The following is a 13,934-nucleotide window of genomic DNA, read 5'->3' as shown; positions in this document are numbered from 1 at the left end:
ATGTAGAAATAGCCTTTGTTGTGGTGACTGATAATTTCTTGCAATATTCTGTCAATAACTATAACACAAATAATCACATATTGAAGTATTTATGGGAAGGGACAAGGGGAATTCATAGTATGACAAAATCAGAGCATCTAATATCTATCTATCCCATACACCCAATGACTATCTGAGCTCCTTCTTCAAAAGCCTTAGCAACACCATCCAGCATCTGCTAGAACTCCTCCATTCCTCATTCATTCATTCAACAAATATTTACTGAATACCCACTTTGTGCCAGGGCAGATGTAAATGCTGAGAATACAGTGAGGGAGCAAAAAGAAACACAGCACTTAAAAGAGGTTACGGTCGGTAGGAGGAGACAAATGTGAATCAAATAGTCATGTAAATAAGTTTAAACTTGTAACTGAGATAAGTGGTATGAGGAAGAGCTACACAATGATATGAAAATCTAAAAAAGGGGTATTTGACTTAGGAAGGTCAGGAAGGGCTTCAATGAATACGGCTTGAGCTGAAATATGCTGGCTGGGAAGGCGGCTAAGTACGTCAAAAGACAAGGCAAGAGCATTTAAGGTGGAGGAACTGCACGTGTCAAGTCCTCATGGCAGAGGGCAAATGATAAGTAAGTGGGAATGAGACAGGCTCTGTGGATGGACCAGACCAAAAGAGAGGGAGAGTTAGGGTGAGACAAGACTGGCCGGGAACACGGAACCAGCAAAATGAAGGGTGGGACCTTTCTGCCAGAAGCCTGGAAGGGTGGTAAGCCCAAGGAAGGACTGGCATTTTGTTTGGAGAAGATCCTTTGACTGCTGTGTGCAAGTTTCCTCGTACCAAACTCAAATAAAAACCCTAAGTCAACTGTCCCCATAGTCCATCCTTCCTATTGTCTCGGGGACCACAGGTTTAGCCCTTCTCTTTCTTTCTTTCTTTTTCTTTTCGAGATGGAGTCTTGCTCTGTCACCCAGGCTGCAGTGCAGTGGCATGATCTTGGCTCACTGCAACCTCTGCCTCCTGGATTCAAGCAATTCTATTGCCTCAGCCTCCCAAGCAGCTGGGATTACAGGCATCCGCCATCATACCCGGCTACATTTTTCTTCGTATTTTGGTAGAGATGGGGTTTCACTATGTTGGCCAGGCTCATCTTGAACTCTTGACCTCAAGCGATCCACCCGTGTGGGCCTCTCAAAGTGCTGGGATTACAGGTGTGAGCTACCACGCCCAGCCTTTTTTCTTTTTTGAGACAAGTTCTCTCTCTGTCACCCAGACTGGAGTGCAGTGATGCGATCCCAGCTCACTGCAGCTGAGGCGGGAGGTTGAGACTACAGAGAGCTGGGATCAAGTGATCCTCCCACTTCAGCCTCCTGAGTAGCTGGAACTACAGGTGCAGGCCACTATGTCCAGCCAATTTTTTTTGTATTTTTTGTAGACATGGGGTCCCATTATGTTGTCCAGGCTGGTCTCGAACTCCGGGGGTCAAGTGATCTGCCTGACTTGGCCTCCCAAAGTGCTGGGATTAAAGGCATGAGCCACCATGCCCAGCCAACCTTTCTTTCTTATGACAAATATTTGGGGAGGGCAGCCTCCCCTGGCTCTCCTCCCCCTGCATCCCTGGCATTCATATTTCCCCAGGGGGCGTTGTTTCTCTCCTGCCTCCACCACAGGGAGATTTCCAAACGACCTTCAGTTTGTCCTTTTCTCTCTCAATATACAGGCCTTAGAACAGAATGTAAAACGGAGGGAGGGTCCAGGAAGGCAAATGGAAAATGATTATTGAACAAGCTGAAAACTGCCAAAAAACATAAACTCTCACTCTAAAACCATCATCTGACTGAAAGGGAGAACTGTAAAACTGAGAATAATGATCCTAAAACAACTAAAGCCTATTTCCAACGCTGATAACCAGAGGCTATCGAGAGGGAGGCCAGGAGGTCATTTTGCCTTTTAGACAGAGGTCTGGACACGCAGCACTAAGAGAGGGGCAACTGAACATTTTAAAACACGAGTTTTAAATGAGACAGGTTCTCACTCTGTCACCCAGACTGGAGAGCAGCGATGCGATCCCAGCTCACGGCAGCTGAGGTGGGAGGCTGAGGCTACAGTGAGCTGGGATCAAGTGATCCTCCCACATCAGCCTCCTGAGTAGTGAAATAGTAGTGAACTTGAACATTATACTTTTAGGGGGAAAAGCAAAGTAAAAAAGGTTAAAGATCATTTATCCTAAATATTATATATCAGCACCATTCCTAAGCACATGAAGAATCTCATGAATGGAATATTAAATAAATAAAAGCATACAGTAAAATAATAATAATGTCATAAGCTATAAAATGCTTAAAAACATGCAAAATAAAACTCTACATTATTTTCAGATGTATCCATGTACGGTGAAAAGTATACAGACATGAAAGGGAATCAAAACCCCAAGTATAAGACGGTAACTTCCTCCTGGCCTCTAGGAGAAAGAGCCATATGTTTGGCAAGGGGCACACAGGATTGCAGGCGGCATTGACCACACTTTGTTTCTTAAGCTGGGCAGGGGCCCATGATATTGATTATATTATTATTTAGACCTTTTGGTATTTCTGAAGTATCTCTCAATATGTTTTCTAAAGAAAAAAATGAGACAATCTAACCTGTGGGTGAACAACTGATAAGAAAAGGAATAGAAATGGGAACTCTTAACTCCTTTCTAGTGATTGGTTTTCTATTTAAAACAGGCTCTAGACAGGTTCACTCTCTAGATGGCATAAAATAGTTTCATGATACATAGGCATAAAGCTAATGGGCAGAACTGAGGGCCTAATCAACAGAGCTGTGAACTGTGAGGGATGAGTTTCAGTCACCCTTTTTTTTTTTTGAGATGGAGTTTCACTCTGTCACCCAGGCTGGAGTGTAGCAGTGTGATCTAGGCTCACTGCAACTTCTGCCTCCCGGGTTCAAGTGATTCTCCTGCCTCAGCCTCCCAAGTAGCTGGAATTATAGGCGCCCGCCACCACACCCAGCTAATTTTTGTATTTTTAGTAGAGACAGGGTTTTGCTATGCTGCCTAGGCTGGTCTTGAACTCCTGAGCTCAAGTGATCTGCCCGCCTTAGCCTCCCAAAGTGCTGGGATTACAGGTGTGAGCCACTGCACATAGCTTCAGTCATTCTTCAACTCCAGCGGTACCTCAGTCACTCTAACTCCAACTGTCTCTGAGTGAGACAACTCTGGGCCTGTATTTCCAGACATAAAGCCCAGTCTCACTTGGATTCACATGGGCCATGCAGATGTTGAATTTAGAGCTAGTTCATCACAGAATCAGTGAATTTAAAAAATCCCTCATATTCCCTGTTGTACTGGTATGCAGGGTACAGAGTCATTACATATTTTAGCATTTCATGTGGCATCCATTCAACTTACCTGCTGTTGCAAGGTGCTTGGATCAATAAAAGTCACCAGATCTATAGAAAAGTAGCCAACCACATCTTTCATTTTGCAGGCCTTTCCAATTTGGAGGCACAAATACATGAGAACTTGGGGATCCACTGAGGTCTGAGGCATGGTGGTACCAGAGGAGACGAAGGGGCTTTCGGCATGAAGCTGGTCCCCTGTTGACAACACGCTGATTTTCCCATTGGGCTCTATCAACATGTCCACTGTCAGGTTGGTGACACTATCTGTAGGTGGGAATGCTTCGATCACACCCCCTGGTGGGAAAAACATGGAGTAGGTAAAAGGACACATTCACAGGGACTGTGCCCATTTGGAGCAGGAAGGAAGCATCTAGGCTTTGGTTGACTTGGGCTCAGATTCTGCATCTGCCATGTCTTGGGAGACTTTGGGCAAGTAGCTTACCTTCTCTGAACTTATTTTTCTTTGTCTGTAATATGGGTATAATAAAGCCTACCTCATTAGATCCTTGTGAATCTTAGACATACTCTATGTATCTGTAGTATTTAGCCCAATGTTTGGCATATTGTAGGGCTCAATGAATGGTAGTTTTGATTCTGATTATAGTTTGAAGACACAGTGAAGATCACTGTGTCTATGCCCAAAATTCATTTAACAGTGAACGCAAGAATTATGGTCAAATCCCTCAAGGGGAATTAACTGCCCATAATCCACAGTTGGCATCTCGATGATGTGCTCTTTTTGGTAAACTTCACTGCTTTTTGAAGGTTTCACAGGTTTGGGCTTTTTTTCAGGGAGAGAGAACATTGACCATCATGTCAGCCAAAGGACTCCTATATAATAAAGCTAGTTATGAAACGTTTATAAAATATAGAACCAAGAGATATTGCTGTGTTTGAAGAACACGTATGCTCTCTGCTGATAATGGGAGCTTTATAATTTATTACATTTTATCTGTTGCTTTGAATGCCCAAAATCATAGAGGCAAGTCCGATGTTCAACCACAGCAACAACATTTTTCTGTCTAATTTGTGGGCTATCTCATTGGTGTCCACAAACATCACATAGCCCCAGTCTTCTGTTTTTAGGCCCAACTTACAAATCTTACTGTGTATGTCCTCTTTGTAGAGAAAAAATTTAAGATATTATTTGTAAAGAGTTAGATAACTTAATTTAAAAGTAAAAACAAAGCGTTGCATAGACAGGTGCCATCTAGAACCCGACAGCATTAAGAGAAACTTGGCCTGTATTTCACAAATGTGCTGGCATAATTGTGACCTCTGCCTATAGTTGAAAACCACAGACTTTGAACAGCATACAAAGAAAAAAAATGAGCAGTTCTCAAACACAGTCATCTGTTACTTCATACAAAAAAAACCACTTTCCTTAAATGTCTATCAATTTGGTCAGAGGTAGTCCTAATGAACACCAAGTTTCAGAAGGAAAACTGATTTTGGAGGGTACATATTCAACGCCTAATTTTTCTGTTTGGTTGGCTGGAGACATTCTTTTCTTCAAATGAGGCCTATTCTTGCGTGCTGTACCTAAATACCAGTCACTGGGGGATTTAGCAAGGTAAATGCAACAAAATAACAATGATAAAAATCTACAGAAGCAAAAAACCTAGTGAGTCTCTATGCTTTAGTTAACTTTGTGGCTTTAGCTGTCACCTATGTTTTGAAAGATAGTGCTTCAGTGGAAACACACTATCATCTGTAATTTACAATATTACTTAGGTATTTTATTTCAAAGAAGCTTATTTGTATTACCTTCTCAGCATCACGACCATAACCTTTGCACTGTTATTTTTTTCCACTCAAAGCAATTAATTCCTCTTCCGAAAAAGGTATTGCCACAAAGTGAGACCCTGTCACTACAAAAAAATTTTAAACAATAAATTAGCTGGGCGTGGTGGTGTGTGCCTGTAATACCAGCTACCCAGGAGGCTGAGATGGGAGTATTGCTTGAGATTGGGAGGCAGAGGCTACGGCGAGCTATAATTGTGCCACCGCATTCCAGTCTGGTATGACAGAGTGAGACCCTATCTCAAAAGATTAAAATTTAAATTTAAAAGTACTGCTTTTGATATAAACCTATGACAGTTTAGAAATCAAATCCGTAAGCATATTTTGTGGCCATAAGCACACCGGAGAGAATATAAATGGAATGAAACAGGCAATGGTGGAAGCTGGTGGGAGGGAGATGCTGACCTTAGCGTCGGGACACCTGGGGGACAACCTGGCTCAGTAAGGGACCACTGATGCAGGGCCTGCTGTCTGCACCGGGTTGAGAGAAAGGCAGAAGCTTTGAAAACACATGACTTTCAAGAACCAGGTACTAAAATGTGCTAAAATTGTAGGATCTAACTTTGTGTTCCATTTACCAATTATTGGTTGTGTTGCCCAAGTCCCTCCCATCTCTGAGCTTCGGTCTCTTCATGAAGAAAATTGAGTTAATAAAGCTTATACAGCCCTCCATAAATAAGCATGGCTGAGAAAACAGGATAAAGATGGACAGGAGGTGGAGGTGAAGCCTTAGCTTGTGGTTACACAGTTCAGGTGAGATCGTTGCTGGGAAAGCCTTTCTTATCTACAGAGCTCACATGAAAAGAAATAGTTTGGGGGAAGGCTTTCGCAGGCTGATGCTGGAAGATCTGGAAACTTCTTAACACCCTGACCTGGACGGGCCTGGAGATCATCATGGTCTTCCCCGCATAACTTTTTTTTTTTTTTCTCCCCAAGAAGGAGTCTTGCTCTGACTCCCAGGCTGGGGTACAGTGGCACAATGTCAGCTCACCGCAACCTCTGCCTCTGGGGTACAAGCAATTCTTTTGTCTCAACCTCCTGAGTAGATGGGATTACAGGCATTATAGGCGCGTGCCACCATGCCTGGCTAATTTTTCTATTTTTAGTAGAGACGGGGTTTCACCATATTGGCCAGGCTGGTCTGAAACTCCTGACCTCGTGATCCGCCCGCCTCTGCCTCCCAAAGTGCTGGGATTACAGGCTTAAGCCACCATGCCCAGCCTTCCCCGCATAACTTTTAAAGAAACCTTATTAGGCTGGGCATGGTGGCTCACGCATGTACATCCAGCACTTTGGGAGCCTGAGGCAGGCAGATCACGAGGTCAGGAGTTCGAGACCAGCCTGGCTAACACTGTGAAACCCCGTCTCTATTAAAAATACAAAAATTAGCTGAGCATGGTGGCATGTGTCTGTAATCTCAGGTACTCAGGAGGCTGAGGCAGGAGAATCGCTTGAACCCAGGAGGCGGAGGTTGCAGTGAGCCGAGATCGCACCAGCCTGGGCAACAAGAGCAAAACTCCATCTCAAAAAAAAAAAAAAAAAACAAAGACAAAAACACCTTATTATTGATCTTGTTTGTGTGTGGTAGCTACTTGATTTTCTTCCATTTATGCATGGGGTTGACTTTCTTTCCTTTGACTTGTCTGTCAGTGGGTATATGTGGAGATTTATAGAATCACAAAATTTTAGAGTTGAAAGGACGTTGGAAGTTGTCGAGCACAACTGTCCTCCCCAAAGATTCTCTTTTCAGCAATCTTGTTAGACGGCTGCCATTCAGCCCCTTGCTTAAATAATTCATTTACGGGGTGTCCAGTACACCTGCCCAGCCAGTGCATTCCAACAACCAACAGATCTGTCCTTTCTAATCTTCTCTCATACACCGAGCTACGATATGCCCTGATAAATGTACCTACTCGCTCCGCTCAAGGCTCCTGGAGCAGCACAGAGGTAGCTTTTAACGGGCTCTTCTATGTGTTAGCAGAGTGATTTGGGGTGAATCTTTTGTACTTCTGTTTCCACTTCTATAAAACGAGGGTGATAATGGTGCCCACCTCATAGGATGGTTAGGAAGCTTCAATAAGTTAACATAATATACTTAGAAGAGTGCCTGGCACATAGTAAGCACTAAGCTCACTATTTTATCATCATTGTGCTAATATCATCACTGTGCTGTTGTTACTGCTGTTATCATCTGACATGACATTATCTTATCATTATTGATTAATGCTGATATTATTATCACTTGACAGTAGTGGAAAGATGCCTTCTGTGGTCTGTTACACCAACCCTCTCTTCTGGTGCATGTGGGTAAGAATATAATAGCTGTCTTGCACTGTGATCTGCTAGAGAGTGAGGGCTGTGGCATGGGCGTGCCCCCTGTGTAGCACCCCCACAGGGACCTCTGAGACTGTAGGTAGGCATCATCCACCATTCAATCCCTCATTCATGGACCACCCAATGTTGTTAGGAAATGAGGATGAAGGAGAAGGAGCAGGAGGAAGAGGATGAAGGAGAAGGAGCAGGAGGAAGAGGAGGAGGAGGAGGAAAGGAATGGAGGCTTGCTTTGTTCCTGGACTGTAGCAAACCCTTGTTTGAAAATGCTGTATTCAGAACTGGAGGTGAGACCATTTCTGCTCTCCTAGAAAACAGAAGAAGAAACTAACACTTTATTTTTTTTTTTGAGATGGAGTCTCACTTTGTCATCAAGCTGAATGTTTTCAGCCATTTCAGTTTTCATACTTCAAAAGCGATTTGACCCCCTAAAAACTGTTAATTTTTTTTTTTTTTTTTTTGAGATGCAGTGATACGATCTTGGCTTACTGCAACCTCCAACTCCCGGGTTCAAAGAATTCTCCTGCCTCAGCCTCCCAAGTAGCTGCGACTACAGGCATGCGCCACCATGCCCAGATAATTTTTGTATTTTTAGTAGAGACGGGGTTTCACCATGTTGACCAGATGGTCTCGATCTCCTGAAACTGTGATCCACCCACCTCGGTCTCCCAAAGTGCTGGGATTACAGGCGTGAGCCACTATGCCAGGCCCTGAAACTAACATTTATTAAAGATGATTTTGTGTCAGGTTCTGTGGTAGAAACTTTCATATCTGTATTTCATTGAGTCCACCCAATGACCCTGTAAGGCAGGCAAGTGAGGAAACCGGGCCTCGAGGGGTTTAAGAACCTTGCTCGGCCGGGCGCGGTGGCTCAAGCCTGTAATCCCAGCACTTTGGGAGGCCGAGGCGGGTGGATCACGAGGTCAAGAGATCGAGACCATCCTGGTCAACATGGTGAAACCCCGTCTCTACTAAAAATACAAAAAATTAGCTGGGCATGGTGGCGCGTGCCTGTAGTCCCAGCTGCTCAGGAGGCTGAGGCAGGAGAATTGCCTGAACCCAGGAGGCGGAGGTTGCGGTGAGCCGAGATCGCGCCATTGCACTCCAGCCTGGGTGACAAGAGCGAAACTCCATCTCAAAAAAAAAAAAAAAAAGAACCTTGCTCAAGCTCATAGACAGGGTCCAGACCCAGGTAATCTGATTCCAAAGCCCACCTCTCGGGAGGAGTTTGTGGTGTTAAAAAAGGCCTGAGATCTGGAACTCCACATGCCATGCTTGGCATGCTAGGTTCCTATTTACTTAAGGGGCTGGGTGTAAGATAAATATTTAGGCAACATTTAAAAAAGAAAACTGTAGGAGCTCTTTACTAAACCAACACAGGAGACGCAAAGTATTTAAATTGGCCCCAGTTGACCCAAGACTAGAATCCAAGGTTGTGTAGACTAATCCTCCATAGAAACTTTACAGTCTTATTTACCTTGACTGAGAAATGTTTGGAGGAATTTCCTCCACGTCGGGAACCGTTTCTCATTGACTGGCTGTGCGTGCTGTGCTAAAATGCCCGCCAGCTCCTCGGAGATCTTCACCAAAGCTGGCTCCTGCAGAAACAAATTAAATAGAACCACAAGCAATTTTACTACAGAAATGAAAACTGCTTGTGGAGTGATTAAAAACCAGGCCTCCAACAGGCAAAAAAAATGTGGTTACTGTTTACCCAGAGTCAGAAAGCCATTTTGAAAATGTTCTCTCTTTTTTCAGCCATGTCAGTTTTCATATTTCAAAAGTGATTTGGCCCCCTAAAAATTGTTAATTGTGCCTGTTGTCTCTGAAAGGCACTTTTCTCTCTGGGCATCAGGGAACCAGGTCTCACACCCACTGCTGCCGTGACTAGCAGAGTGTCCTTGGGCAATAGCCTTCCCCACTCTGGGTCTCAGTTTCCCTTTATATAAAATGTGGGGTTAAGTGTTTTCTTTTTCTTCCTTTCTTTTCTTTTTGAGACAGAGTTTTGCCCTTGTTGCCCAAGCTGGAATGCAATGGCATGATCTTGGCACACCGCAACCTCTACCTCCTGGGTTCAAGTGATTCTCCTGCCTCAGCCTCCCCAGTAGCTGGGATTACAGGCATGTGCCACCATGACTGGCTAATTTTGTATTTTTAGTAGAGATGAGATTTCTCCATGTCGGTCAGGCTGGTCTCGAACTCCCGACATCAGGTGATCCATCCGCCTCAGCCTCCCAAAGTGCTGGGATTACAGGCATGAGTCACTGCACCTAGCCACCTCCATATATTAAAAAAAAAATTTTTAAACATTTTTTTCAGATAAGGTCTTGCTCTGTCGCTCAGGCTAGAGTACAGTCGTGTGATCATAGCTCACTGAAGCCTCAGTCTCCTGGACGCAAGTGATCCTCCTGCCTTAGCCTCTCAGTTGGCCTTAACTACATGTGCGTGCCATGCACGGCTAATATTTGTAGAGATAGATCTATGTTGTCCAGGCTGGTGTCAAACTCCTGGCCTCAAGCAGTCCTCCTGCTTCAGCCTTCTAAAGTGCTGGGATTACAGCTATGAGCTACGGCATCCAGTCATCTTCCGTCTCTAATACGTGCTGTTTCCCCCTTGTTGGTGGATGTCTGCATCCTATAACTTCATCATCAAAGCCTTAAACTATGGGCTGAGGCTGTAAAGGTGGGATTTTAGGTAGGGATGGGTTGGAAGAGTTAGGTGGAAAGGAGTATTGGGGCCAGCCTCAGTCTGTCTGAAATCCCCCCTAGGTCACAGTCTCAATTGTCTGGATGTGAGGCTGGTCCCATACCATCTGTAAAACAGCTTACAGACTGAAGGGCCTCCTGTCAAAATGAAAGCAGTAGGGAATCCTCAAGTGAATAAGAAGTCTGCTTTTGATATAAAAAGCCTTGGTTTGCGAGGACATATTTTTTTAGATGACCTAAGTTGTGATGTTCTTCCTCTTAGGCTATCTAAACATTTTCAAATAGAAGCCACTTCTTCAGATTTTATTTCTGCCAGAAGTGAGGCAGGGTACTGGATAGAAACTCATATGATAGACAATATTCATATTCAAAATATGGGGCACTGACAAGAAAAACTCAGATCTGCTTTAGGTTGCAGGGGAACTTCTGAATCTGAGTGATGGCTCAGTAATTTGGAGGAGTCAGCTTTGGGGGTGGGATTGGAATATAATAAATTATACATATGCTGGACACAGTGGCTCAAACCTGTAATCCCAGTACTTTGGGAGGCTGAGGTGGGTGGATCATGAGGTCAGGAGTTCAAGACCAGCTTGGCCAACAGGGAGAAACCTCATCTCTACTAAAAATACAACAATTAGCTGGGCATGGTCGTGCTGGAGAATTGCTTAACCTGGACCCAGGAGGCAGAGGCTGCAGTGAGCCCAGATCATGCTACTGCACTCCAGCCTGGGCTATAGAGCAAGACTCCATCTCAAAAAAAAACCAAAAAACAAAAAATCATACATGCTTATTTCCAATTTCCCTACCATTAAAAAGTGATTGTACTCTATGCACTGCCCCAACTCCTTGGAACAGCTGGTTGATTCTAGGTCCAGTGCCCACTGACAATCCACAATAGAAGACAAACATCTGACACTGTGCTCACGGCAGGTTCAGAAAATCTGAATAACTTCTGAAATACCCAGAAAATCTTGGTGGGAGAGTTTCATTAGTTGTCTTAGTAAGTGCTTGACATACAAAACAGAAATGCCCTGAGAAGTGGAGAGGGCCCTGGCTCACACTCACTTCAGGATGAGTCCCTACACAGTGGGAGAAGGTCTGTTAAGAAGGGCTGGGGAAGTGCTCATGCAGAGAGCTCTGCCTTGTGGTGCAGAGGCAAGCAGAACTGCTGTCAAGGCAATGGGCCTTTCCCCGCCCTTCATATCCTATACACGGCGCACATTTTCTCTGATCTTTACTGTGAATTACCTGATCGCCCCAAAGCCTTGCATCTAAATTATAAACAAGCATGTGGAATGCACAGCTCCAGCAACCTGGACCCCTTATATGTTCCTTCTCTGAACAGTCCCCCAAACCCATCTTTTGTTTTACGCTTGTTTCAGTTAAAACCATTCCATTTTATCAAGGAAGACCAAATGTCTCTGATTTATGAAGTGCCCCAAAGCTGGGACAATGAAACACAGAAGGGTTAGAGTCCCACTCTTCTCTGGAAAACAGAATGGCAAGGAAAGAAAGTCTCACAGCCCAGGCCCTCTCTCAGGAAAGTGGGAATTTCTTTGTTCTGTCTTGATTAAATGGCCTTTTCTGCCCCACTGCTGGAGAATGTGAAATCATCTACCCGGTTATACGCTATGTGGTGATTCATACCAAGAGGGTCTAAAGAGAAATTGTTCATTCATTCATCTATGTATCAAAAATTACAGAATGTCAGGTCTTTTAAACAAATGAACTAGGAAAAAAGTGGTTATGTATTTTGGGTTCTTTTGGGTTTTTTTGGTGTTGGGGAGAGAGGAGGAAAAGGCAGCAAAGGAGCAAGTAAAAGCCTTACCACCTAAATCTTGAAAAATCTCTTTCAACTTGAGGATCAAGTCCAAACTGCTCAACACGACAGATGAAGAAGGTCCTCATGATATGACCTCTGACTCCTAACAGCCTCATTTTCCTGCCCAGCTCCCATCCTTCCCCTATCAGGTCCTCCTCTGCTTTCCTTCTTTCTCTTCCTCCTCTTCCTGACGCCTCCTCATCCTTCCTGAGGTAGTTCCAGCCACACCTCCTCCAGGAAGTCTTCTGTCCCACTCAAGTGTGTGTCCTTTCTCCCTGCTCTCTGGCTCTCTCGGGGCTGCTTAATGGCATGGGTGCTGGCTTTGAGGCTGGTGTCCCAGTGCCTAGCACAGGGAACACTAAATGTTTATGGAATGAGTCATGATGGTGGTAAACACAGGACGTAGTCCTTAAAGCTGAAGTTACAGAATAAGGCAAAACATGAAGCTTCTCAACGGGCTCCTCCTTGCTACCCAGGAAGCAGCTGGAGGGAAGGCTGCTTAAGAACCATAGATTCTTCCTGGGTAGACTTTATGGGATTCCCTGCCTCTAAAGGGTATCGGGGAGATAAATGAGGTAGCATTTATGAAGTGTCACCTCAGACGCAACATACTATGTGGGGGCCAATAAGTAACTCATAAGCCTGCTGCCTGTGTGTGGCATCTGGACACTGTGCCAGGCTTCTGCCACTGCCTCTGCTCACAAAGCCAGCCATTCTGCTTCGTTGCTTAGAGTTTTCACTGGGCACAAAGGCCCAGTAAGGGGGTTAATTTCCTAGAGGAAAGTTGGCTGCTGGAATCTGGAGGAGTCATCGTGTCCCGCCATGAGAGGTACACAGCTGAAGGCACTGGCAGGGTGATATCCAATAGGGATGCTGGGGCACACAGAGGCAGCTTGGGGCCATGATTCATTCTCTAAGAAAAAGACATGGAGAGGAATAATGTGGGCTAAGAGGAGAGGGGTAGTAACTGTTTATTTCTTTATTTTGAAAGTGTCAGATGGGAAATACAAGGATTATGCTAAGAACAGCCTTTGTACCAACAAAAATTGTCTTCCCATTCCTACAAAACAAACCAAAAACCACAGCAGGACCTGCAGCTCATATATTCAAGTAAGGTCAGAAAAGTGACATTCTTAGTAAGAGTTTCATTTTATTTTATTCCCCCAACAAAACAACCCTTTACAGCCTGGTTTCTGCTGGGACGCAGAAGCTGCTTGTGAGCTGGTGGGTTAGGCCACAGCTCAAATCCAGAAGCAAAAGACTCCATCACAGCAGTGGCATAACAAGCTAAGAACACCCTTTTTCCAAGAAGCAACAGGTCCCAATGGCCACAAACAGTCTATCAACATCAGATGCAAGCTCTCAGTTTTTGGGAGGGTTTCTGTTCTGTAGTTTGTATCATTTTGCATAGTTCAAACACAATTACACAACTCCAAGAGCATCTGCCGTATAGGGAAGATCTGTAGCTATTCAAGTTTATTCTGTTCAAAACAAACTTAGGTACACAGAGAGAGAGACACACACGCCCCTTGCATAACAGACAAACACTCCAATTCATGTGAATCATGAGGACGGTATTTGTAAAATTCTCTAGTCACAAATTCACACTCATGATCTCATTCCTTCCTTTCAGCAACACTCTGCGGCAGCCACCACTGTGTGCTTTAAAATGGGATGCTGAGGCACTAAGAATGAGGAGCCTTGTGTGAGGTCACTAGGTGAGTTTTAAGTTTCAACAAATGATTAAAGATAGAAAATAGCCGGGCGCGGTGGCTCAAGCCTGTAATCCCAGCACTTTGGGAGGCCGAGGCGGGTGGATCACGAGGTCAAGAGATCGAGACCATCCTGGTCAACATGGTGAAACCCCATTTCTATTA

General features: G+C 44.5%; 1 protein-coding gene across 3 annotated transcripts in view; it reads right to left on the bottom strand.

Annotated features, from left to right (window-relative positions):
- IQCH (IQ motif containing H) overlaps positions 1-13,934 on the bottom strand; it is a 265,140-nt gene that overhangs the window by 68,215 nt on the left and 182,991 nt on the right. For all 3 annotated transcript variants that reach the window (XM_017518946.2, XM_037735050.1, XM_037735051.1), the window contains 2 exons: positions 9,008-9,128; positions 3,404-3,690 (listed from right to left, as the gene is read on the bottom strand). In XM_017518946.2, the coding sequence (XP_017374435.1) occupies positions 3,404-3,690; positions 9,008-9,128 (408 nt within the window). The remainder of the gene's footprint in view (positions 1-3,403; positions 3,691-9,007; positions 9,129-13,934) is intronic.

This window comes from Cebus imitator, unplaced genomic scaffold (genome assembly GCF_001604975.1).
Source record: "Cebus imitator isolate Cc_AM_T3 unplaced genomic scaffold, Cebus_imitator-1.0 Scaffold715, whole genome shotgun sequence".
Taxonomy (NCBI): domain Eukaryota; kingdom Metazoa; phylum Chordata; class Mammalia; order Primates; family Cebidae; genus Cebus; species Cebus imitator.
The sequence above is the reverse complement of the archived record's forward strand: the minus strand, read 5'-3'. Positions and strand labels throughout refer to the sequence as shown.